This window comes from Muscardinus avellanarius, assembly GCF_963383645.1.
Source record: "Muscardinus avellanarius genome assembly, chromosome: 8".
Taxonomy (NCBI): Eukaryota; Metazoa; Chordata; class Mammalia; order Rodentia; family Gliridae; genus Muscardinus; species Muscardinus avellanarius.
In genome coordinates this window covers 37,383,534-37,411,027 of record NC_137794.1, presented here as the reverse complement: position 1 = coordinate 37,411,027, position 27,494 = coordinate 37,383,534, and the positions used below count along the sequence as shown (strand labels likewise).

Below are 27,494 nucleotides of genomic sequence, written 5' to 3'. Positions count from 1 at the left end.
AGAGAAGCTCAAGGAGCAATAGTCTCCCTTAATCCCTTCAGATATGAAATTGGTGAATTTTCAATTCTAAGTTGACTTTATACAGTAATATCCATTCCTATAGTGACCTTTTAATTTATTGTGCAAATGAGAATACTTTAGGAAGGGAATGCTAATGTTAAATTAAATTGGAACAACAGATACAAGTCATGCCTGTTTGTTTCTCTCTTGGTCGTAGTGTGGTATTGCACTGCAGTCACAGCTGAAGGCAGGCAGTAGCAGAGCAGGTGTTACAGGACAGTAGAGCAGCCTCTGGCTGGCCTTACCTGTAGTGGTTAAGGGAAGCAAAGAGGCAGCAAGGTGGCATAGAGAAAGCGAGAAATATCTGTGGCAGGGTTGGATGTGTTTCAGTGAGTCATGATTTACATATGAACTTTAAATAAGGTTATTTGTTTTATGCTTCCAAAGTTATTTATTTTGCTTTATTTGTTCCTTTGAAACAGGAGATTGTCGATAACCCCCTTCAAAAATGGAGGATGGAAAACCCGTGTGGGCGCCACACCCTACAGATGGATTTCAGATGGGCAATATTGTCGATATCGGCCCTGACAGTTTAACAATTGAACCCTTGAACCAAAAAGGCAAAGTGAGTTTCTCAGAAGGATTTCAAAATATCAAAATATGACTTCTTTTAAAAGTAGTTGTTTTTTCAGAGTTATGTTTCTTAATAAAGTAGATATTCCTGGAATAGTAAAGGAGAAAATAAATTTCTGCTAAGTTAATCTTAATTTTTTACTGGCTTAAATCAGAAAGAAGCTAATGCTGTAGGGGAAAATGATGTCCTATGATAAAATTTAACAGAAATGTAGTGAGTCTTCTATAATCACATTCTTAAGAGTTGTGTGATAAAATATAAAAAATAACGTTTTTATTTCTGACACATTACAAAAAGTGAATGGATTATGTTATTAAATTTTGTTTTTTGCTTTAGATTTTTTTTTGCACTGAGGATGGAATACAGGGGCATTCTACTTCTGAGCTACACTCCCAGCTCCCTCCCTCCCTCCCTTCCTTCCTCCCTTCCTTCCTTCCTTCCTTCTTCCTTTTTATTGCAGTACTGGGGATGGAACCCAGGGGCATTCTACATCTGAGCTACATTCTCAGCCATATTATTTTTTTTAAGTCTTTTATTTTTTGAAACAGGGTCTCAATGAGTTGTGAAGAGCCTCACTAAGTAGCTGAGGCTGTCTGTGAACCGCAATCCTCAGGTCTTAGCCTCCTGAATGCTGGGATTACAAGCATGCGCCACCATGCTCGGTTTTTATTCTTTATTTTGAAATGGTCTCACTGAGTTGCAAAGGGCCTCACTAAATTAGCTGAGGCTGTCTGCGAACTGCGATTCTACTGTCTCAGCCTCTCAATGCTGGGATTAGAAGTGTGCGCCACCAGGCCTGGCTTGCTTTATATTTTTTATAGTTTTTTTTTTGGTGGTACTGGGGTTCCTGGAAGCCCTTCTACCTCTGGGCTACACTCCCAGACCTATTTTTATACTTTTTTATTTGGAAACAGGGTCTCTTAAGCCAGCGGGGCTGGCTTCGAACCCTGCACGATCTTTCTGTCTCTGCCTCCCAAGCGTGGGAATTACAAGCATGTGCCACCATGCCCTGCTATACATTTTTTTTTTTTTTTTTTTTTTTTGTGGGTCTGGGGATGGAACCCAGGAGCATCCAACCTCCGAGCTACACCTCTTGCCCTATTTTTTATTCTTTATTTTGAAACCGGGTCTCACTGAGTTGCAAAGAGCCTCACTAAGTAGCTGAGGCTGTCTGCGAACCGCGATCTTCCAGTCTCAGCCTCCCAAATGCTAGGATTACAAGCGTGCGCCACCACGCCCGGCGTACATCTTTTTTTTAAAGGCTTTTTTTTTCTTAAAGGTATTGGTATGGAGATTGAATAAATATATTTCTGTTAAGGAAATATACTTAAGTCTTAAGCCTGCCCACCTATATTTTTGTGTGTAGTAATGATAGCATAAAAGTATGTGTTAATTCTATATACATGCTGTTTATTTCCTTTTATGCTTAGGTGTAGGCTAGACAATATTAAAAAATGGAAGTTTAGGTAATAAGCGGCCATGAGTTGTGAATTCATTATAGATAGGCATCTATTGTGAATATCTCTCTTTCAGTCTTCTTAAAGACTGATAGGGTTTGTTTTCGTGGCAGAGCTTCACAGTTTTCAATGTAACAAATATTCTTGTTAAACATTTCTTCAGAATAAATTAAATTTGTGGATGTCATCTCTGTTTACTTTAGACTCTGCAAATGTTCATGAATAATTTATATTCTACTGATACATGGTTAACTAATGCCATATGACTGCCATTCTTCTGGGAACCTTAGAAAAACAAGGTGGATCTCTCATGAGGTCTTTTCAGAGAGAAAACTATTCTGTTACTGTAAACAACCCAGGAACCAAAATGCATAATATATAATGTGCCATGTTAGAGGAGGCCAATTAAAGATACCTTCAGGGAAGGAAAGTGTTTCTAATTTTTCCTCTAATTAACAGGTACCTATTTGTACTTACAGTGCAGCACATTTTTTTTTTTAAAAAAAGAAAGATTTTTTTAAAAATTAAAATTATTTTATATATTAAAAGTTTTGCTTTTTTAAATCATATTTTATAAAAAACAGCAAATCAGAAGGCTAAAATGAAAAGTATATTTTGTAGGTGTGTTTTGTTAGGTATATTCTGTTATATCTGGAGGTGACAAAATAATTCAGTTCAATCATTGAAGAAACTTGATTTATGATTTTTTTTTTGGTTCTGAGGATTGAATCCAAAGGATTTCTACCTCTGAGCTATACCCACAGCCTTATTTTATTTATTTATTTTTGTGTGGGGTACTAGAGATTGAATCCAAGGACATTCTACCTCCAAGCTCCTATTCTTTTTTTTTTTTTTTTTTGGTGGTACTGGGGTTCCTGGAAGTCCTTCTACCTCTGGGCTACACTCCCAGACATATTTTATATTTTTATTTGGAAACAGGGTCTCTTATCCAGAGCAGGTGGCTGGCTTCGAACCTGCGCGATCCTCCTGTCTCGGCCTCCCAAGCGTGGGGATTACAAGCGTGCGCCACCACGCCTGGCGCTCCTATTCTTTTTTGAAACAGGATCTCACTAGGTTACTGAGAGTATTACTATAAAAGTGCTGAGGTTAGCTGGGCGTGGTGGCGCACGCTTGTAATCCCCGTATTTGGGAGGTGGAGACAGGAGGATTGTGCAGGTTCGAAGCCAGCCTCTCTGGTTTAAGAGACCCTGTTTCCAAATAAAAAAGTATAAAAATAGGTCTGGGAGTGTAGCCAGGAAGTAGAAGGGTTTCCAGGAACCCCAGTACCACACACACACACACACACACACACACACACACACACACACACACATACACACACACACACAAAAATGTTGCTGAGGTTAGTCTTGAACCTGCGATCCTCCTTTCTCAGCCTCCCAATTACTGGGATTACCGGCATGCGCCACCACGCTTTGCTGTGAGGATATGCTTTTTGCATTTTAAATATTTTTTTTCTATTTCTTTTTTTTTAAATTTTGTATTGGTGCATTATATTCATACATCATATTGGGGTAAAAAACTTGTGTGTACATACATGTACACATCACCGATTTAACCCCTACCCAATTCCCACCCCATTCCCTCCCCATCTCTCCTTCCCTTGCTTGGCTTAGTGGTTGACTTCAATATGTTGAAGTACATTGTGTGTTTTAGAGAATTTCCTTTCTTCCCCCCTCCCATCCCCTCATTTAGTTTGTCTTATTTGCTCCCCTACAGGATTTCCTTTTTCATCTAGAGTTCCTCCTATGACCCATTTCTCCTTAGCTTTCACATATTAGGGAAAGCATCTGATTTCTTATTTTTTGTGACTGACTAATCTCACTTAGCATAATGTCTTCCAGTTCCATTCATTTCTCTGAAATGATGTAATTGAGTTTTTTTAAATGGCTGAGTAAAATTCCATTGTGTACATATCCCACAGTTTTGTAATCCATTCATCTGTTAATAGACATCTTGGCTGGTTCCATAGTTTGGTTATGGTGAATTGTGCATCTATGAACATAGATACACATGCATTGGTTTGGTAGTTTGGTTTCCTATCTTTTGGGTAGCTACCCAGAAGTGGTATTGCTGGATCAAATGGTAGATTTGTTCCCATTATTCTGAGGATTCTCCATACTGTTTTCCAAAGTGGTTGCACTAATTTGCAACCCCACCAACAATGTTTTAGAGTTCCCATTTCTCCACATCCTCGCCAGCATTTGTTGTTTGTGTTTTGAAAGATTGCCATGATTTGTTTTTTTAGTGTTGAGTTTCTTGAGTTCTCTGTATATTCTAGATATTAGTCCTCTATCGGAGGTGTAAGTGGCAAAAATCTTCTCCCATTCTGTTGGCTCTTCAGTTTCATGCAATCCCACATACTGATTCGCCTTTTAATTTGTTGTGCCTTTGGGGTCTTGTTGAGAAATAGATTTTTTTTTAAAGTTTTTTTTTTTTTGGTGGTACTGGGGTTCCTGGAAACCCTTCTACCTCTGGGCTACACTCCCAGACCTATTTTTATATTTTTATTTGGAAACAGGGTCTCCTAAGCCAGTGAGAATGGCTACGAACCTGAACCTGTACGATCCTCCTGTCTCGCCTCCCAGTCGCGGGGTTTACAAGTGTGCGCCACAATGCCCGGCTGCATTTCAAATATTTTAGTGTGCTTCAACCCTGCCTTATTAATAGTATTAACCAGGCACATTTGTAGAACCAATATGCTGTTTAAATTACAGAATTCTGTAAATTTAGTGATTTTTAGCCGGGCGTGGTAGCGCACGCTTGTAATCCCCGCGCTTGGGAGGCAGAGACAGGAGGATCGTACAGGTTCAAAGCCAGCCCGTGCTGGTTTAAGAGACCCTGTTTCCAAACAAAAAAATATAAAATAGGTCTGGGAGTGTAGCCTGGAGGTAGAAGGGCTTCCAGGAACCCCAGTACCACCAAAAAAAAAAAAAAAAAAAAAAAAAAAAAAAAATAGTGATTTTTGTAGATAATTCTGTAAACAAAAGTTTTTATTTTTATTTTTTGGGAGTAATGGGACTTGAGCCCAGGGACATTCTACCTCTGAGCTACACCCCAATTCTACTTCTTAAATTTTTATTTATTTATTTTTTATTTTAATTTTTTATTGGTACACTGTATTCTTACATCATAATGGGATAAAAAACTTGTGTAGACATACACAGTGTGTGCATACACATTGCCCAGTTAGCCCCTACCCAATCCCCACCCCATTCCCTTCCCATCCTTCCTTCCCATGCTTGGCTTAGTGGTTGGCATCTAATATTATAGCAGTTTATCCAAAATTAACAATGATAATCTCACATAACAGATTTATTGTCTGATATCAAGCTTTTGATCACTTAGAGATAACATTTCAATATTTCTTTTTGCTTTCTTTTTTATCAGAGGATTTTTTTTCTTTTTTTTTAAGGTGACGCAATCATACATTTATTTATTTATTTTTCAGAAAAAATCTATCATAACATGAAATAAGAACTCTAAATACACAAAACAATCTCGAAAAAGAACAAAGCTAGAAGATGTACATTTTCTGATTTCAAACCTTTTAAAACTACAATAATTGAAACGGTGTAGTACTGCTATAAAGGCAGATATATAAAGCCTAGAAATAAATTCTTCCATATAAGGTCAAGTTATTTTTGACAAGGTTTCCAAGAACATTTGGTGAAGGAAATAATCTTTTCACTAAATATTATTGGAAAATAATAATTACATGAAAAAGAATAAAATAGGACCCATATACCTAATTGTTGTATACCTAATACCGTATACAAATATTAACTCAAAATAGATAAAAGACCTAAATGTAAATCTTAAGACTATAAACTTTTAGAAGAAAACCTGGATCATAAAACTTCACAACAGTGAAATTGGTAGTGATTTCTTGGATATGATTTTAAAGGCACAGGCAACAAAAGAATAAACAAACAAACTTCCTAAAAAATAAAAAAAATTGTACATCCAAAGACAATGTAAACAGAGTTAAAAGTTACTGATAGAATGTGATAAAATATTTCCAAATGCTGTATCTGAAGGTATATTAATATTCCAAATAGAAGTCCTAAAAATTAGCAACAATAAAAGCAAAGAATATTATTTAGAAATAGGTAAAAGACTAAAATAAATAATAAATCTCTAAAGATAACCAATCTTAGTTGTCTGCTGGATGGGAAATCTTGTTTCTCTGGTTTGGTGTATATTACCTATTTCTTCTTTGTAGTTAATCTCTTTGAGTATTTTCTCTAGCGCTGTTTTTTTTTTTTTTTTTTTTGTGGTACTGGGGTTCCTGGAAGCCCTTCTACCTCCGGGCTACACTCCCACGGGCTACACTCCCAGACCTGTTTTTTAACTTTATGTGGAAACAGGGTCTCTTAAGCCAGCGAGGCTGGCTCCGAACCAGCGCAATCCTCCTGTCTCTGCCTCCCAAGCGCGGGGATTACAAGCGTGCGCCACCATGCCTGGCTTCTAGCGCTGGTTTTGAAGACATAAATTATTTCAGTTTCTGTTTATCATGGAAGCTTCTTATTTCCCCATCTAATTTGATAAATAGTTTTGCTGGGTAGGATATTTTTAGCTGGAAGTTATTTTCATTCAGAGTTTAGAATATATTACTCCAAGCCTTCTGGCTCTTATGACTTGGTTTGGGAAGTCTGGAGTGATTCTAATTCGTTTGTCTCTGAATGTCACTTGGCCTTTTGTTTTTGTTGCCTTTAAGATTCTCTGCTTGGCTTCCACATTGGTCATTTTGACAATTATGTGGCGTGGGGATCCTCTTCTCCGATCCTGTCTAAAGGGAGTTCTATAAATTTCCTGGACCTGTGTATTTACCTCTTGCTCTATGTTTGGAAAATTTTCTGCTATTATTTCTTTGAAGAGATTATTGATCCCTTTGGTTTCACCTTCTTTTCCCTTCTCTATTCTGATTATTCTTAGGTTAGCTCTCTTAAAATGGGCCCATATTTCTTCAATGTCAGATTCCTGCTGTCTGATTTTTTTTTTTCTAAGTTATAAATTATGTGTTTGTTTTTGGAGTGATCCTCTTCTAGGAGCAAGATTCTATTCTCCATGTGGTCTAATCGATTGTTTATACTTTGAATTGAGGCCTTTACCTCAATGATTGCTTATTTCTTTTAGACTCTCTCTAAATTCTTTTTGAAAGTCCTGTATTATTTCTACAGTTATATTCCTGATTTGATCTTCAGGAGATCTCTGAATTTCTGTGTTATCAGGTTCTGATAATATGAGGTTGTGGGCATTCATTGCTCTATTGTTGTTCCTCTTTCCCATCATTTCAGAAATATGTGCGTTCTCTGGGTCACTAAGACTTCTCTTAGGGTGCTCTGTATCTCAAGTCTGTTGTAATCTCAGCCGCCACTACTCCTTTACTGGGTTGTATCTCAAAGTCTCAGACCCAGGGAGTTGATCGAGGCTGCGCGAGACCGTGGGGGTGCCGGGCTGGGTGATTTCCCATGTGGAGCTGCAACTAGGGTGTGGTATCTTTGCCACTGCTACTCCTTCACTGGGTTGGATTGCAAAATCTCAGACTCAAGGAGATTATCAAAGCTGTGCAAGTCCCTGGGAGTGCAGTACAGGGATTTCTCCTTTAGGGGCCTCAGTTTCACTCATGGTTATTGTGTGTGCTGATCAGGAGCTGTTGCAGGGCGCAGTGAACTCGTTGTTGCTGCTGACAATATGGCACCTCTGCCACACCCTCGGCTGTGAGGCTGGTGTATTTCTTTTCTGGTTTTGATCTCTGTTCTGAGTCCCTGGAAGGTGTGATGAGCTTGGCCACTGGGAGTTTTAAACGTTCTTTGTGCTGAAAGAACTGCTGAGTTACACCCAAATGATCCACAGCTGCTCACTTCAGCTCATTGTTTACCTTTCCTCTCTGGAGCCTGGTGCTGTGAGGGAAGATGGTTCTGGCGCAGCTCCGCTGCTGCATCGTGGGCTTGATTTCTTTTCTGGTCTCTGGTTGTTCTTCTAGTCTTTTTTCTCTGTCCCTTGTGTTTACATTTTTTATTTCTCTGTTGCTAGTGTTTTCTGGCTATGAAAAGCGCTGATTTTTGTGGCAATAGAGATCAAGTTTTAGCAGGACTCGTAAATGCTGCTTTTCTTGGTCGCCATCTTCATGAAGTCTTAAATTTTATTTTGAAACAGGCTCTCTCTAGGTTGATGAGCGTCTCATTACTTGAAGATTGTCCTTCAACCTGTGATCCTCCTGTCTCAGCCTCTCAAGAACTAGGATTACAAGCACATGCCACCATGCCTGGCTTAAAGTTTATTTTTATTTTTATAAGGATCCTTTTTTTGAAGATTAAGAAATTCTCAGGGATTACTTTTAGTATTAAATTTCCCTATTCTTTTGATGTGTCATATTAACCAAATAAGTGTCATATTAACCAAATACTTAAAAAGATCCATAAGGGAAGCAGAATCTTTTGCCTAGGTACTTATAGTCTAGGGATCTTTAGTCTTTAAATATTACTGAAACAATGGACCAGTCAAGTGCACCTGTGTACTGATGCAGTGGAGGCACAGAGGAGGAAGTAGTGTCAGCCCTGGTGGGGAACACATTGTGGGTAATAGCAATGGCTTTCAGTGAGTTTGTTTGTGATTTGTGTGTGTGTATATATATATATATATATAATTTTTTTTTGCAGTCCTGGGGATGGAATTCAGAGGCATTCTACCTCCAAGCTATACCCCCAGCCCTCTTTTTTATTCTTTATTTTAAAACCGGGTCTCACTGAGTTGCAAAGGGCCTCACTAAGTAGCTGAGGCTGGCCGTGAACCGGGATTCTCGGTCTCAGCCTCCCAAATGCTGGGATCACAAGCATGAGCCACCACGCCTGGCAAGTTTGTTTGTGATTTGTAATAAATAGATTTTACATTGCATTAGGAGTGTGCATTGTGTATGTGTTTGTGGGAGTGCGTAATCATAAACAGAGTTGATCAAATTACACCTACTTGTCACATGTTATGCTTTATTCTGTTAAAAGTACTATCTTAACTCTCTAAAATGATTTCTTGTTATAGATTTGTGATATACTGGCATTCAGGCTGAAGCTCTAAATATTTGGCAAATGACAGTCTGTGTTATCTTTTTCCTGTCTATTTACTGGTCTTATATTGTGTTAACCTGCAGTTTCCCCCTTCATATTCTTGCCGTATTCTGTGTGTCTCTTTCTCCTCTTTCACCCTTCCTTTCTGGAATTGTTTATCAAGTCCTTACCATGACCCAGGTAGTGTTGGGTGTGTGTCATTGCTTACAGTTGTCCTTTTGCCTGGAGTTTCACTCTGTAGTACTTTGCTTAGCAAATACTTATTTATCTTCTGATTGAGGTCACCTTCTTTATGGAATTTCTCCACTGATACCTACTCTCTCCCTTCCACGAAATAGAATTAACTGCTGATTACTTTTTCCTTTGAGGTACAACATAACATTTTAGCTGTCCTAAAATTTTTGTTATAGAACACTTCCCTTCTCCCTAACATGTATTCTCAAGTGCAGGAGCAATTTTACTTGTCTGTTCTGACACTGGAACTTGATGCACCCTATTTGCTATGTGGTTGGTTTTTAATGATGGGTGATCAATGTATGCCTTCTTATCTTTTTTTGATAGGAGAAAACAAATCTTCCTCCATTTAAGATGAAACTTTTTTTTAGAGGGGAGAAATAGTGGGGGCTGGTTGATAATTTTGGGGATGAAAAAGAGAAGCCATCCTTCAGGACTCATTTCAGCTGATCTTGCAGCTCTTTGTCATCTCCTTCCCCTGGAGCTTCCATCCCCCCTTCTAACTTCCTGGTGTCCTTTTTATTTGGCATTACTTCTACAATGCTAGAATCAAACCCTGGAGCCTGAGGAGTGCTTACCATCACAGGACTGTGAAAAGTGGGCACTTAGTTTTATGACATAAACAGTTATTTCTGAATGTATATTTCTATAAAATTACGGTTTTATACTATTTATATATTTAATGCACATTAATGCTAATGTGCATTAAATTATGGGTTAATTCACTTTGTTTCTATTCTTCAAACTTTTCCATAGTTATTTAACATAGAGAACATGTGTACTGGGTTTCAAGTAATTAACTTCCAGGGTTTTTAGAGCTTGAAAGAATTTTTATAAGTTGAATATGACTTTGACTTGAAGTAATCCTTGCAGTGTAGATTTTACTCTGTAAACTACAGTGGTAGCCTTGTCTTACACGGTATTCTTGCATGTGCATGCATGCATGTGCATATACTCACCTGTATAATAATAATAGTGATAATAATAATAATTTTGGTGCTGGGAATGAAACTCAGGGCTTTGCATATGCTGAGCACACACACTGCCACTAAGGTGAACTCCAGGCCCTAGAAATACTATTTTAAGATAATTGAACTATTTTTCCTTAGAGTTTATTTGCTATAGTTGTAAATTTTAACTACAAGTGTCATTGTAATTGTTTACAAGTATAAATTTATAAATAACTGTTAGAATAGTTTGTATTAAAATTTAATTCTTTTTAGAAGTAATTTGAGATTATTTGTTCTCTCTTACAAGATGCTATCTTAGTTCTGTAGTGTGTACCATAGCATTTAGTTGATAAATGCATGTTTATTTATGGATACTTGCAATTTTATGAAACAAATATTTTTGTACAATTTATATTTCTGACACTTTCTTTTGTTGGTACTGGGGATGGAACCCAGAGGATTTCTACCTCCGGGCTATACTCCCAGACCTATTTTTATATTTTATTTTCAAAGAGGGTCTCACAAAGTTGCTGAGAGCCTCACTAAGTAGCTGAGGCTGTCTTGGAACCTGCGTGATCCTCCTGTCTCAGCCTACCAAAGATGATAAACGTGTACCACCATGCCTGGCTTTCAAACACATTTTTGTATAGGAATTTGCTTTTCTCAAGTAATAGCATTAATTAAATAATAGTCTATTTTGTTAGATCTTATTGAATATTACTTTTTCCTTTTTCAAAACAATAAAATTGATACATATACAAATATTAACATTTTTTAAGAATATTGTTAAATGTCTACATAAATTTAATATTAATGTACTTCTTACTTTGTCCCTAGGGTAAAAGCCCAACATGCTTTTTACTAATTTTCATGATTGATTTGTAAATATTATCCAGTAATCATGGCTAATATTTATGAGTAAAATTGACCTGTTTTTGGCTTAACTCCTTGTTAAATAAGTAGGATCAGAATTATATTTTAATAAAGAGCATACTGTTGCCATTATGATGTATGCAATTAATTTAGCTCCTTTTTCTTATTATGTGTAAGCCTGAAGTTTAACAAGCTTTTGTTTCATTTGTTAGACATTTTTGGCTCTCATAAACCAAGTGTTTCCTGCAGAAGAGGACAGTAAGAAAGATGTGGAAGATAACTGTAAGTAGCAATTAAAAATTTGTTTTCAGGAAAGGAAAAGAAACTGTCTTTCCATAAAACATAAATTAGTGGTTCTTTTACTAGTACACTCTACTATTCTGAAAAAAAAAATGTTGACCGAAGGTTCATTTGAATAAAGCAGCTCATAAGTCATAAATTCATTATTGTTTCAGATATTTCTTTTGGTGAAAGAGTTCTTTCAATGTCCTTTTAATGTTATTTCAGCTCTCTAAATGTAGGTAATGGTAATAATTTGCTGTGAAACTTGAACTAAAGTTCTCTTTTTAACAATCTTGAAAGTTATCTTGAACTGTATCTAAAGTTGGGTGATATTTATAGTAATATGTGATTCAGTAACTTGGAATTTGAGGTAGAAAAAAATAATTAACACTGCCACTTGAAGCAAACAAAGATTTAAAAAATCATTGTATAATAGTTAATTATTGAAAAATATAGCTGAGCATGGTGGCCCATGCTTGTAATATCAGTACTTTGGAGGCATAGACAGGAGATTTTGAGGTTTGAGGCCAGCCTCCGCAACTTAGCAAGGCCTCCAGCAACTTAATGAGACTCTGTTTCAAAATAAAAAATAAAATAGGGCTGAGGGTGTAGTTCAGAAGTAGAATGCACCTGGGTTCAGTCCCCAGTACCATAAAAGATAAAATTGTATTTTAGAATATTACATAAAATGCAGCATTAATTTGACTTATAAATAAATAGCTTTGCATGTTTGTTGAAAAAGATATTTATCTGGTTTATTCTGTGGTTATATTTATTTTTACATTTTTCAACGTTAAGAAATAATCACAGAAACCAGCCATGGTGGTACACACTTGTAATCCCAGTACTTGGGAGGCTGAGACAGGAGGATTGCAGGTTTGTAGTCCTCCGCAATTTAGTGAGATCCTGTTTCAAAATAAGAGAAAGAATAAACTAGGACTTGGAGTGTAGCTCAGAGGTAGAATGCCTCTGGGCTTAATCTCAATCCTCAGTAAAACACACACACACACACACACACACACACACACACACACACACACACCATGTAATCATATAGCTGAGCATTGTGATGCACACCTGTAATCCCAGTACTTAAGAGCTGAGACAGTTTATATGTAGGGATTAGTATGTTAGTTTTTTACTTGATTTTTTGGCACTAATATCAAAATAGAAAAATAATAATAAAAAAAGAAAAAGAAAATAGAAAAATAATTCAGGATTTGAAGTCAGTAGTTACAAAGAATATTAACATATTTTCATGCTAATTTTAGGCTACTATTACTCATATAGCATACAATATTCTTCATGAATTATGCCCTATTAGATGTTGAGGATAAGTATTGAGTATGAGCCGGGTGTGGTGGCGCACGTTTGTAATCCCAGCGTTTAGGAGGCTGAGACAGGAGGATCGCACAGGTTTGAAGGCAGCCTCAGCTACTTAGTGAGGCTCTCAGCAACTTAGTGAAACCCTGTTTCCAAATGAAGTATAAAATAGGTCTGGGAGTGTAGCCCAGAGGCAGAAAAGCCCTTGGGTTTCACCCAGTACCACAAAAAAGTATTTTGTATAAATTGGTGAGAACCCTGAAAGTTTCATTATTCAGTAATAGATGCTTAGATACATAGAGGATATTCTAGGCAGAAGCCATTGCATGAGTGTTATCTGGGCTTCAGTCTGCCTATAAGTTAGGTCATAGTAAAAGGAGTTGTGGAAAATTACATTAAAATGATCATTTAAATGCAGATTTATTAAAAGCCTTCATCAGACTCAAATATGAGTGTTGATAGTTGTTAGAGAAGTGACCGAATGATTTTTTTTTTTTTGTAATAGAGATTTAACTAGAGCTCTAGTGCTGAGCAATCTGGATTAGAGAAAAGTAATAGATATGAAGTTACTATAATCACAAAAGATATAATGAGACCTAAACTGGGATGGGACAGTAGAAAGGGAGAGAAAGGAGATATATCTCAGAGATATGAATTATGTTAATGTTGGTATGCTTATAGTGAGCCTGGCAATGTGTTGTACTTTTTATATGACAAAAATAAAGACTTGGAAACTTGCAACAAAGAGAATGAGAGAAAATAATTCTGTTGTTGACTGATATTTGCAGTCTAGATGACTGAGAGTGGTGGTGCTAATAACAGAAACCAGGTAGCTGAGAAAAGTGGTTGTGTCTACTCTCACATGCAGTGGAATGGAGCTTAGAGGATTAGAAAGCTTGAAGAACATATTGGGAAGAAATTCTGACCTATCACTAGAACATATATCAAAAAACAAGAATTCTGATGTATGTACAATAACCTAGATTCTGCCCTCAGTTAGCTTCATTGTTAGGTTTAGAAAGACATAATTTCTCTAGGACTCTTACTTTGTCATGCCAATTTTGAGGCACTGACTGAATGCTATCTGATGGTGCCTTGCCATTCTAAAATTTTCTTGTATGTTTTATCTGTAAGATTCTAAGCACCAGACTGAATTAATGTCTCACTCTGTCATGCCAAATATGTATTAAGCTGGGTGTTATGGAGCATGCTTATAATCCCAGTACTTAGGAGGCTGAGATAGGAGGATCGCAGGTTTGCAGCCAGCCTCAGCAACTTGGCTAGGTGCTCTGCAACTTAGCAAGACCCTGTTTCAAAAAGTCAGTGCTCTCTAAAGTAGTACTTTCTTTCTCTTAGAATTATATTCAATTTTTAATCACTCATCGTCAATGTGTACTCCAACTGATACTCATTAGATATCTTCCTCTAGTTGGAAGTTTATCATTTAAAAATACTGTGTAGCTGGGCGTGGTGGCGCACGCTTGTAATCCCAACATTCGGGAGGCTGAGACCAGAGGATCGCAGTTTGCGGACAGCCTCAGCTACTTAGTGAGGCCCTGTGCAACTCAGTGAGACCTGGTTTCAAAATAAAGAAAAATAGGGCAGGGGGTATAGCTCAAAGGTTGAATGCCCCTGGGTTCCATCCCCAGATGGAACTGTATAAACAGGTGTGGTTGGTGCAGGCCCCAAATCTCAGTACTTGGGAGGCTGAGACAGGAACACAGGCCTGAGGACAGCCTAGCAATGTAATAAGGCTCAGCAAGCTAACAAGACCTTGTTTTAAAACAAAAAATAAAAAAGGGCTGGGAGTATAGCTGAGAGGTAGAATGTCCCCTAGATTCAGTCTTGAATACCCCCCCTTTTTTGGTGGTACTGGTGTTCCTGGAAGCCCTTCTACCTCCGGGCTACACTCCCAAACCTATTTTTATACTTTTTTATTTGGAAACAGGGTCTCTTAAGCCAGCGTGGCTGGCTTTGAATTTGCGCGATCCTCTTGTCTTTGCCTCCCAAGGGCGGAGATTACAAGCATGCGCCACCACGCCTGGCTGAATGCCCACTTCGAGTACACGCATGCACGCACGCACGTGCAAGCGCCCCTGCACGTGTGCAAAACAAAACTGTGTAACATATAAAAAAATCAGGCTTATTTGAAGTTAGCCCCTGGTTTTTGTTTTGTTTTGTGGTACTGAGGATGGAACCCAGAGGCTTTCTACTTCCGGGCTATATTCCCAGACCTATTTTACATTTTATTTGGAAACAGGGTCTCACTAAGTTGCTAAGAGCCTCACTAAGTAGCTGAAGCTGGCTTTGAACTTCCGTGTTCTTCCTGTCTCAGCCTCCCAAGTTACAGGGATTACAAGCATGCTACACCATGCCCGGTTCAGCCCCTGGGATTTACATGTACCTGGATTTTGAAAATATGGAGTTAAATCTAACCTAACAAGTTAATTTTAGCTTGGGTCAGAGTGATTCTGATTAAGATAATGTTTTATTTTACTTTTTTCAGTTGTATAATAATTTATAAATTTTATGTTTTAGGTTCACTAATGTACTTAAATGAAGCCACACTCCTCCATAATATCAAAGTTCGATATAGTAAAGACAGAATTTATGTAAGTATTTTACTTGTGGCTTTTGTGTTTGTGCTACTGTTTGATGTTTTCAGACTTGAAACCTTCTAATATGAAACCATGTTTGAGTTGAGCCTGTTGAAGAGTGGGAGTTCCATGAAGACAAGGATATTTACCTAATTTACTGCTTTACCGCAGGGCTTAGCACATGCCTGAAACGGAGTTGGCACTCGATAAGTGTTTACAGAGTGAAGTAATGAATGCAGAGCATCATTTAATATCTTTCAGACTCATGCTAATTACTTTGGGTTTTGATTTATTGTGTGTGTGTGTGTGTGTGTGTGTGTGTGTGTGTGTGTGTGTGTAGATCTGTTAATTTCGCTTTTCACAGTGTTCTGTAGAGAATTTAAGGCAGCCTATAGGGATACGTATTTAAATTAAAATTTTAGTTGGCTGTGGTGGCGCAGGCTTGTAATCCCAACATTTGGGAGGCAGAGACAGGAATCGTGGTTCGCAGACAGCCTCAGCTACTTAGTGAAGCCCTCTGCAACTTAGTGGGACCCTGTTTCAAAATAAAGAATAAAAAATTGGGCAAGGGGTGTAGCTCAGAGGTCAAATGCCCCTGGGTTCCATCCCCAGACCTGCAAAAAAAAAAAAAAGATATTAAAATTTTGAATTAGGAAGAAATATAAGTAAAAGGTAATAACTGAGGAAAATCAAGAGCACAAAATGTTGATCATAATAAAGCTAAAGTAGTCGCAATATTTCATTAGTCCCTAGATGCTATATTTAAGAGTCCAAAATATTTTTTAAAAAAAAGAAAGAAAGGTGTACTGGGCATGTTGGTACAATTTCAGCTACTTGGGAGACTGAGCAGGATTGCAAACTCGAGGCCATCCTGAGCAACTGAGCAAAACTCTGTTTCATAATAAAGTAAAAAGGGCTTGGGTTATAGCTCAGTGTTTTTCTAGCATGTACGAAGATGTGGGTTTAATACCCAGTATTGCTAAAAACAAACAACCCCCAAAAAAACAAAGGAGGAGGAGGCGGAAGAGGAGGAGGATGTTCTTAATGAAGATAGTTAAAGTTTATATCATTCAGATGGATACTTAACTACTATGCTTAATTATAATTATTCATTGGGCACATATGAGATTTTATTCTGCTGTGACCTAGTTATAGATTCTTTTGTTGGCTGGAGATAAGTTACCCCATTGTAGTTCTTTTGTTATAAAGATGGGGCTCTTCATTATTTTTGAACGAAGAAAACACATGGCTTCTTTGACACTTACCAGATCAAATGACAGTCTTAATTTTTTATATCACTATCAATTTGCCTAATTGTACTTACTTAATTCTGACTAAATTACATCTAGTCTTTACCATCTGTCCAAGTAGTGACAGCTGGGGAATAGAATCAGTCTAGTCTATCCAAAAGAATTTACATGCTATTTTCTGGTTGTTACAGTATTAAAAGTTCACTTTTCTTCTTGATTTTTTAAAATCAAAGAGTATATTTAGATTTAAATGTGGGTATTCTTGAGTAAAGATATATTTAGAAGCAAAATTTAATGGTTAGTATCTTTTTGAGCAGAATCTAATGTGTACTCAAATGCTATTTTTTTTAATTAATTTTTTTTTTTTTTTGTGGCACTGGGGATGGAACCCAGAGGCTTTCTACCTCCAGCCTATACTCTCAGACCTAGTTTATATTTTGTTTGGAAACAGGATCTCACTAAGTTGCTGAGAGGCTCACTAAGTAGCTGAGGCTGGCTTTGAACCTGTGCAATCCTCCGGCTAAATGCTGTTTTAAAGATTCTGAAATAATACAGTATCTTAAAGTTTGTTAAAGCCATTTATTTATTTATTTATTTATTTATTTATTTATTTATTTATTTATTTATTTATTTATTTATTTTGCGGGTCTGGGGATGGAACCCAGGGGCATTCGACCTCCAAGCTACAGTCCCTGCCCTATTTTTTATTCTTTATTCTGAAACTGGGTCTCACTGAGTTGCAGAAGGCCTCACTAATTAGCTGCGGCTGTCCGCGAACCGCGATCCTCCTGTCTCAGCCTCCCGAATGTTGGGGTTACAAGCGTGTGCCACCACGCCCGGCTTGTTAAAGCCATTTAACTTGTCATAAATCAGTGAAAATTAACCTGGATATAACCAGGAAACATAATTTTTCAAGTAGAGCGGAGAACCAGTACTTTTAAGCTTAACTGAAACCAAGATTGGTAATCCCCCCCCCCCCCCCCGACAATTATGCCTTTTAGTTAGAAAAACCATTAAATAGCTGGGCATGGTGGCACGCACACTTGTAATCCCCGTGCTTGGGAGGCTGAGACAGGAGGATCACACAGGTTCGAAGGCAGCCTCAGCTACTGAGTGAGGCTCTCAGCAACTTAGTGAGACCCTATTTCCAAATAAAATATAAAATAGGTCTGGGAGTATAGCCTGGAGGTAGAAAAGCCCCAGGATTCCACCCCCAGTACCACACACACACAAAAAGAACCATTAAATACCAGTAATATATAAGTATAGCTGTTATTACTATGATATATGGAAATGAAAAAGGCAATTACTATAATATATGTAAGTGAAGGAAACAAGTTAGAGTAGTAGTTTAAATTTGATATTTTATGTTTTCTTTCTAATTAGAGCTAAGCACTTCCCTCCCTTAGATTTAAATAAAACAATACCTGACCCACATTTAGCATTTTCCTAGTTGCAAAAATATCTTATCATTTCCTTTTGTCTCTACTAGAAAGATTATGATCTTAGAATTTCTAGGTTTTTATTTTCTTCTAGGAAACATCTTTGGGAATGTTCCCAGCATTTTGGATTAGTACTCTGAGAATTCATCATTTTCATAGCATTTATCTTCAACAATTACAAGTAGAAAAAAGGAAAATATGGTTGGATTTGGTGGTACATGTCTACAGTCCCAGAAACTTGGAAGGCTGGGGAAGGATCACAAGCTTGAGGCAAGCCTGGGCAACTTAGTGAACCCTGTCTCAAAATAAAAACTAAAAGTGGAGCTGGGCATGGTGGCTGTAATCCCAGCATTCAGGAGGCTGAGACAGGAGGATCACAGTTCACTTAGTGAGACCCTGTTTCAAAATAAAGAATAAAAAAAATATGGCAGGAGATGTAGCTTGGAGGTCAAATGCAAAACAACAACAACAAAAAACAAATTAAAAGTGGTTGGGAATGTAGTTCAGTTGTAGAGTACTCGACTTTAATCCCCAGTAAACACACACACACACACACACACACACACACACACACACACACACGAGAGAGAGAGAGAGAGAGAGAGAGAGAGAGAGAGAGAGAGAGAGAGAGAGAGAGAGAGAAAGAGAAAGAAATATGTCCTTGTGTACTCCAGTTTTGCCAGTATTGCTAGGCCACAACTATCTACCCATCCAACCAGGAATTTTATAATCCTATTGATACATTTTTTCCTGATCTTTTAAAGCAACAGTTACATTCAGAATTTAAAGCAAGCTTAAGTTGTTCATTAAACATTTAGCGTATCAATTTTCCAGGCGCTTAGCATATATTACTTTGCAGAACTCTGGGAATAAGAGGTCACTTTAAAGCTAATTGACTTCTTTGCCTTCATTGATGGGGATGGTCCCAGAGCATATGAGCTATACTCTTCAGTAGCAGGGTAAATAAAGTAGTCTATGTGAGGGTATAAATGACCAAAATTCAGCTACAGGACTAGAATAAGGGGATAGAGTCAACAGAAGAAGCCTGCTTGAGGAGAGATAGAGGCTGAGATTCAGATTTCTTTCGATGGTCATTTTGTGGTGATGCCATGTACTAGGAGAGGGCTTGGGAGGGAAATATTTTCTCTGAGGCAAAGGGAGATGGAAACAGATAATGTGTGTGTGTGTGTGTGTGTGTGTGTGTGTGTGTGTGTATGGAATCCGAGGCATTTGACCTCTGAGCTACACCCCTGCCCAATTTTTTATTCTTTATTTTGAAACAGGGTCTCACTGAGTTGCAGAGGGCCTCACTAAGTAGCTGAGGCTGTCTGTGAGCTGAGATCCTCCGGTCTCAGCCTCCCAAATGCTCGAAGTACAAGTGTGAGCCACCACGTCCGGCTCATAAGTACTATTTTTAACATAAAAACTTAAAACTATATAAACTTTCCCCCTAGCCTTACATTTTCATGTTTTTTTTTGTGGGGGGGGTGGCTGGGGGGTGGAACCCAGGGGCAACACTCTGAGCCCTCTGAGCAACGACCTCTGAGCAACACTCCCAGCCCTCTTTTTTATTCTTTATTTTGAAACAGGGTCTCACTGAGTTGTCCGTGAACCGCAATCTTCTGGTCTCAGCCTCCCAAATGCTGGGATTACAAGCATGTACCACCACGCCCGGCTGGAAACAGATAATGTTGATTTTGGATTTGCTGAGTTTGAGAAGCCTGTGGGATGACAAGATAAAAATAATTACTAAGAGTTGAAATTAAATGTGGTGGTATATGCCTCTAATCTCAGTACTTGGGAGGCTGAGACAGGAGGATCACAGATTTGAAGCCATCCACAGCAACTTAACAAGGCTCTCAGCAACTTAGCAAGATCCTATTTCAAAATAAAATATGAAAAGGGTTGGGATATAGCCCAGAGGTAGAATGCCCCCAGTACCAAAGGAGGAAAAATAAAAAGAAGAGTTGGAGCAGTGATAGCCCTGTAGAGATCAGGAATTATTTAGGGTTAGAACTTCAGCTTTCAGAGTTCTGGTTATATAGAGAATTGAAGGCATCTGGTTTGTATGTATTTCTGTCTACTATTAACCTTGTTCAGCTTTAAGTGAAAATATAATTGGATATTTTTTGTTTATGCTTTTCCTGTTCAGACATACGTCGCCAACATTCTGATTGCAGTGAACCCATACTTTGATATCCCTAAAATATATACTTCAGATGCAATAAAGTCATATCAAGGAAAGTCTCTTGGGACAATGCCACCTCATGTCTTTGCAATTGGTAAGTGATTAATTGTATCTTAATTTTTCCTTATTGTATTCAGATTTATTTAGTTTTCTTTTGGATTAATAAAAGATACCATGAATTGGCTGGGCATGGTGGCGCACGCTTGTAATCCCAGCATAAAGAATAAAAAACTGGGCAGGGAGTATAGCTCGGAGGTCAAAGACCTCTGGATTCCATCCCCAGACCCGCAAAAAAAAAACAAAAAAAAAAAAAACAAAAAAAACTTCTCTCCAGTGATGAGCTTGCTCGTATTCAGGTTCTAAGTTTGCGGGCATATTTTCTAAGAAAAATATGCCAAAATTTATCAAAACGTATTAGAACCAAAAGTAAATCTGCTGCTGTACTGGACCTGGCTGACATAGTTACTCTAGCTAGTAGTACAAAGCACACATAGCAACCAAATCTGGAAGGGAAGCCTGGTTAGGCTAAAATACAAGCAGTGCTTAATTTGTCTGTGTAATTTAAATTTGAATATATCTTATAGTTTAAATTGTTGGAGCATAAGGAAGATAGTTAAAATTATATGTGAACAGACGGGCGTGGTGGCGCACACTTGTAATCCCCGCACTTGGGAGGTGGAGACAGGAGGATCGCACAGGTTCGAAGCCAGCCCCACTGGCTTAAGAGACCCTGTTTCCAAATAAAAATATAAAATAGGTCTGGGAGTGTAGCCTGGAGGTAGAAGGGCTTCCAGGCACCCCAGTACCACACACACACACACACACACACACACACACACACACACACAATTATATGTGAACAATTAAAACTTAGAAAATTTAAAGCAGTTAATTTTGCTTATCTTTGAAATGCTGCAAGATTTTTAATAGTATTTCAGGAAAAAATTCTACAAGATTTTTAATAGTATTTCAGAAAAAGAGTCCACAGATTTCCTTGGCAATTACATGGTTTTTCTTCAGCAGAATTTTTGGTTGCCAGATTTCTTAATTGGAAACTTGTTACTTCTTTCTTGCTTTTCACTGGGGCCTTCATTAGTTATGCATAGTGAGCATTTTTCATTTCTCTGCAGATCTGTGGTATTAGGGAGAGCTGAACCACAGTTTGTAATATGGAGATACTTTATATTTCTTAGCTATTAGGATAATACTTTTAGAAATGCTTTGAACACTCAAGTGACTTGACCTTGAAGGTTCACTGTTAACACACATATTTGATTTCTCCAGGACATAGTCCTCCTGAAATGAATGTTCTGTCATATAATAACTTTATATTTAATCAGTTGTTCACTTTTGATGTGTTATTTTGACTCTAGCTGATAAAGCTTTTCGAGACATGAAGGTACTCAAGATGAGTCAGTCTATCATTGTATCTGGAGAATCAGGAGCTGGAAAAACAGAAAATACAAAATTTGTTTTAAGGTGAGTATTTAGCTAACCTCAGATGTTTTGAACAGGTTGACTTTATTTTTGACATTATTTTGGTGGTAAAATATATATAACAGAGTTTCCAACTTAACCATCTCAGTGTACAGTTTAATAATGTTAAATGTTCTTCACTTTGTGCAACAAGTCTTCAGAAATTTTCATAAAACTGAAACTCTCTATCCATTAAATAACTCTCCACTCCCTTACTCCTTTCAGCCTTTGGCAGCTACCATTTCTACTTTGAGGTTCTTTGACTATAAGTAACTCTCGGTACTCGATGTAAATCCAGTCATGTATTTATCTTTCACTGACTTATCTCATTTAGCTAAACTTATGACCTACTCGTGTTTGGGCTAGTCACAGGGGCATGCACTTGTAGTTTGAGCTGCTTGGGAGGCTGAGGTAGGAAGACTGCTTTAACCTAGGAGTTTGGGACCAACCTGGATGGAGAATAACAAAGACATATATACATTTATTTATTTCTTTACTTGTGGTGCTGAGAATTGAACCCAGGGGCATTCTACCTCTGAGCTACACCCCCAGCCCAATTTTTTATTTTTATAAAATAGAGTACTCCTTAAAACAGCTTAAAAAGAATGCTGATTTAGATGTTAAAGGCAATTTGAATTATAATCTTAAATAAATTTGAAGTTACAATGAAGTATTTTCAATTAGACATTAATTTGTAGTTTTTATTTATTTATTTATTTATTTTTCTTTCTTTTTTTTTAATTGGTGCACTGTATTCATACATCATAGTGGGATACAAACTTTTGTAGACATACATGCACACATCGCCCAGTCAGCCCCCACCCGATCCCCACCCCATTCCCTCCCCATCCCTCCTTCCCATGCTTGGCTTAGTGGTTGACATCTAGTATTATAGCAATTTATCCAAAATTAAAAATGATAATCTCACATAACAGTTTCATTTGTCTGATACCAAGCTTTTGATGACTTAAAGATAACATTTCAATATTTCTTTTTGCTTTCTTTCTTACCAGAGAATATTTTTTTTTCTATTTTTTTAGGTGAAACTATCATATATTTTTTTTTTAATTTTATTTTATTGGTGCACTGTATTCATACATCATAGTGGGATACAAACTTTTGGAGACATACATGCACACATCGCCCAGTCAGCCCCCACCCGATCCCCACCCCATTCTCTCCCCATCCCTCCTTCCCATGCTTGGCTTAGTGGTTGACATCTAGTATTATAGCAATTTATCCAAAATTAAAAATGATAATCTCACATAACAGTTTCATTTGTCTGATACCAAGCGTTTGATGATTTAAAGATAACATTTCAATATTTCTTTTTGCTTTCTTTCTTACCAGAGCATATTTTTTTCTGTTTTTTTAGGTGAAACTATCATATATTTATATATTTATTTTTCAGAAAAAAATCTATCCTAATATGGAATATGAATTCTAGATACCCAAAACAATCTTGAAAAACAACAAAGCTAGCAGATATATATTTTCTGATTTCAAACCATATAAAGCTACAATAATTGAAACAGTGTAGTACTGTTCTAAAGGCAGATATATAGACCATTGGAGTTAAATACAAGCCTAGAGCTAACTTCTTCCCTATATTGTCAAGTTATTTTTGACAAGGTTTCCACGAACATTTGGTGGTGGAAATAATAATCTTTTAACTAAATATTGTTGAAAAATAATAATTACATGGAAAAGAATAAAATTGGACCCTTACCTAATCCCACATACAAGTATTAACTCAAACTAGATAAAAGACCTAAATATAAATCTTAAGACTATAAACTTTTAGGAGAAAATCTGGGTCATAAAACCTCACAACATTGAAATTGGCAGTGATTTCTTGGATATGATTTCAATGGCACAGGCAACAGAAGAATATACAAACTCCCTAAAAAATAAAAGAAAATATTGTATATCCAAAGACAATGTAAACAGAGTTAAAAGTTACTAATAGAATTGGATAAAATATTTCCAAATGCTATATCTGAAGGTATATTAATATTCCAACTAGAAATCCTAGAAATTAACAACAATAAAGGCAAACAATACCATTTAGAGATAGGTAAAAGACTAACATAAATAATGAATCTCCACAGATAACCAATCTTAGTTGTCTGTTAGATGGAAACTCTTGTTTCTCTGGTTCTGGTGAGTGTTACCTATTTCTTCTTTGTAGTTAATCTCTTTGAGTATTTTCTCTAGCGCTGGTTTTGAAGACATAAATTCCTTCAGTTTCTGTTTGTCATGGAAGCTTCTTATTTCTCCATCTAATTTGATAGAAAGTTTTGCTGGGTAGGAAATTTTTGGCTGGAAGTTGTTTTCTTTCAGAGTTTGGAATATGTTACTCCAAGCCCTTCTGGCTCTCATGACTTGGTTTGGGAAGTCTGGAGTGATTCTAATTGTTTTGCCTCTGAATGTCACTTGGCCCTTTGTTTTTGTTGCCTTTAAGATTCTCTGCTTGGCTTCCACATTGGTCATTTTGACAATTATATGGCGTGGGGATCCTCTTCTCGGATCCTGTCTAAAGGGAGTTCTGTAAGTTTCCTGGATCTGTGTATCAACCTCTTGCTCTATATTTGGAAAATTTTCTGCTATTACTTCCTTGAAGAGATTGTTGATCCCTTTGGTATCACTTTCTTTTCCCTCCTCTATTCCAATTATTCTTAGGTTAGCTCTCTTAAGATGGGCCCATATTTCTTCAATGTCAGATTCCTGCTGTTGGATATCTTTTTCTTCTAAGAGCGAGATTCTGTTCTCCATGTGGTCTAATCGGTTGTTTGTGCTTTGAATTGAGGCCTTTACTTCATTAATTGCATCCTTTATCTCTTTTTGGCTCTCTCTGAGTTCTTTTCGAAGCACCTCTATTATTTCTACAGTTATTTTCCTGATTTGATCTTCTAGAAATCTCTGATTTTCTGTTTTATCAGGTTCTGATGTTGTGGGGTTGTGCACATTCATTACTCCAGTGTTATTCCTCTTTCCCATGATTTCGGAGGTTTGTGCCTTCTCTGGGTTCTTCCCTTGGGTCACTATGGCTTCACTTAAGGTGCTCTGGATCTCGAGTCTGTATTATCTCAGACCCCACTACTCCTTTACTGGGTTGTATCACAGAGTCTCCGACCCAGGGAGTCGATAGAGGCTGCTTTAAACTATGGGGGGTGCCAGGTTGCACGCTCTCCTATGGTGTGATATCTCTGCCACCACCACTCCCTCACTGGGTCAAGTCCCAGGAGGCACAATACTGGGATTTCTCCTCTGTGGCCCGCAATTTGACTCACTGTTCTTGAGTACGTAGATGTAGCTGTACTGGACTCGGTGAATTCACTGCTGCTGCCGCCGCCGGTGGCAATATGGCGCCTCTGCCACGCCCTCGGCCATGAGGCTGGCGTATTTTTTCTTCTCTGGTTTTGATTTCCACTCTGAATCCCTGCAGCGTGTGCTGAGCTCAGCCACTGGGAGCTTTAAATGCTGTCTGCGCCGAAAGATCCCGCCTGGCTGTTCCGTATCGGCTCACCTCGGCTTGCTGTAGCCGTCCATTGAGTTCGCCGCTGCCGCCGGCAGTATGGTTCTGCTGCCGCGTCCTCGGGCGCGTGTGTCTCCTCTGTGGCCCTGAGCTCTGTTCTCAGTCCGCTTTCTCTCTGGAGCCTGGTGGTTTTTTTGTTTTTCTGGTGATGGTGTTTTCTGGCTATGAAAGGCGCTCTTTTTGTGGTAATGGAGATTGGTTGTTAGCGGGACTCTTAAGCCCCGCTTTTCTCGGTCGCCATCTTCCCTATTTTATAACTATCATATATTTATATATTTATTTTTCAGAAAAAAAATCTATCCTAATATGGAATATGGATTCTAGATACCCAAAACGATCTTGAAAAAGAACAAAGCTAGAAGATATATATTTTCTGATTTCAAACCATATAAAGCTACAATAATTGAAACAGTGTAGTACTATTCTAAAGGCAGATATATAAACCATTGGAGTTAAATACAAGCCTAGAGCTAAATTCTTCCCTATATTATCAAGTTATTTTTGACAAGGTTTCCACGAACATTTGGTGGTGGAAATAATAATCTTTTAACTAAATATTGTTGAAACATAATAATTACATGGAAAAGAATAAAATTGGACCCTTACCTAATCCCATATACAAGTATTAATTCAAAATAGATAAAAGACCTAAATATAAATCTTAAGACTATAAACTTTTAGGAGAAAATCTGGGTCATAAAACCTCACAACATTGAAATTGGCAGTGATTTCTTGGATATGATTTCAATGGCACAGGCAACAGAAGAGTATACAAACTCCCTAAAAAATAAAAAAATATTGTATATCCAAAGACAGTGTAAACAGAGTTAAAAGTTACTGATAGAATGGGATAAAATATTTCCAAATGCTATATCTGAAGGTATATTAATATTCCAACTAGACATCCTAAAAATTAACAACAATAAAGGCAAACAATACCATTTAGAAATAGGTAAAAGACTAACATAAATAATGACTCTCCACACATAAGCAATCTTAGTTGTCTGTTGGATGGAAAAATCTTGTTTCTCTGGTTCTGGTGAGTGTTACCTATTTCTTCTTTGTAGTTAATCTCTTTGAGTATTTTCTCTAGCGCTGGTTTTGAAGACATAAATTCCTTCAGTTTCTGTTTGTCATGGAAGCTTCTTATTTCTCCATCTAATTTGATAGAAAGTTTTGCTGGGTAGAAAATTTTTGGCTGGAAGTTGTTTTCTTTCAGAGTTTGGAATATGCCAAACCCTTCTGGCTCTCATGACTTGGTTTGGGAAGTCTGGAGTGATTCTAATTGGTTTGCCTCTGAATGTCACTTGGCCCTTTGTTTTTGTTGCCTTTAAGATTCTCTGCTTGGCTTCCACATTGGTCATTTTGACAATTATGTGGCGTGGGTATCCTCTTCTCCGATCCTGTCTAAAGGGAGTTCTATAAGTTTCCTGGACCTGTGTATCAACCTCTTGCTCTATGTTTGGAAAATTTTCTGCTATTACTTCCTTGAAGAGACTGTTGATCCCTTTGGTTTCACCTTCTTTCCCCTCCTCTATTCCAATTATTCTTAGGTTAGCTCTCTTAAAATGGGCCCATATTTCTTCAATGTCAGATTCCTGCTGTTGGATATTTTTTCCTAGATTAGAAACTATGCGTTCATTTTTTGAATGATCATCTTCTAAGAGCGAGATTCTGTTCTCTATGTGGTCTAATCGGTTGTTTGTGCTTTGAATTGAGGCCTTTACTTCATTAATTGCATCCTTTATCTCTTTTTGGCTCTCTCTGAGTTCTTTTCGAAGCACCTCTATTATTTCTACAGTTATTTTCCTGATTTGATCTTCTAGAAATCTCTGATTTTCAGTTTTATCGGGTTCTGATGTTGTGGGGTTGTGGGCATTAATTGCTCCAGTGTTATTCCTCTTTCCCATGATTTCGGAAGTTTGTGCCTTCTCTGGGTTCTTCCCTTGGGTCACTATGACTTCACTTAAGGTGCTCTGGATCTCGAGTCTGTAGTATCTCAGTCCCCACTACTCCTTTACTGGGTTGTATCACAGAGTCTCTGACCCAGGGAGTCAATAGAGGCTGCTTTAGACTATGGGGGGGTGCCAGGTTGCACGTTCTCATATGGTGTGATATCTCTGCCACCGCCACTCCCCCGCTGGGTCAAGTCCCAGGGAGTA

The 27,494-nt window shown here is 37.6% G+C and overlaps 1 protein-coding gene across 8 annotated transcripts in view; it reads left to right on the top strand.

Annotated features, from left to right (window-relative positions):
• Positions 1 to 508: 508 nt before the first annotated feature.
• MYO6 (myosin VI) overlaps positions 509 to 27,494 on the top strand; it is a gene marked incomplete at both ends in the record, with an annotated part of 121,049 nt that continues 94,063 nt past the window's right edge. For all 8 annotated transcript variants that reach the window (XM_080700720.1, XM_080700719.1, XM_080700718.1 and 5 more), the window contains 5 exons: positions 509 to 625; positions 11,449 to 11,518; positions 15,380 to 15,453; positions 20,283 to 20,412; positions 21,692 to 21,797. In XM_080700720.1, coding sequence (XP_080556846.1) covers positions 509 to 625; positions 11,449 to 11,518; positions 15,380 to 15,453; positions 20,283 to 20,412; positions 21,692 to 21,797 — 497 coding nt within the window. The remainder of the gene's footprint in view (positions 626 to 11,448; positions 11,519 to 15,379; positions 15,454 to 20,282; positions 20,413 to 21,691; positions 21,798 to 27,494) is intronic.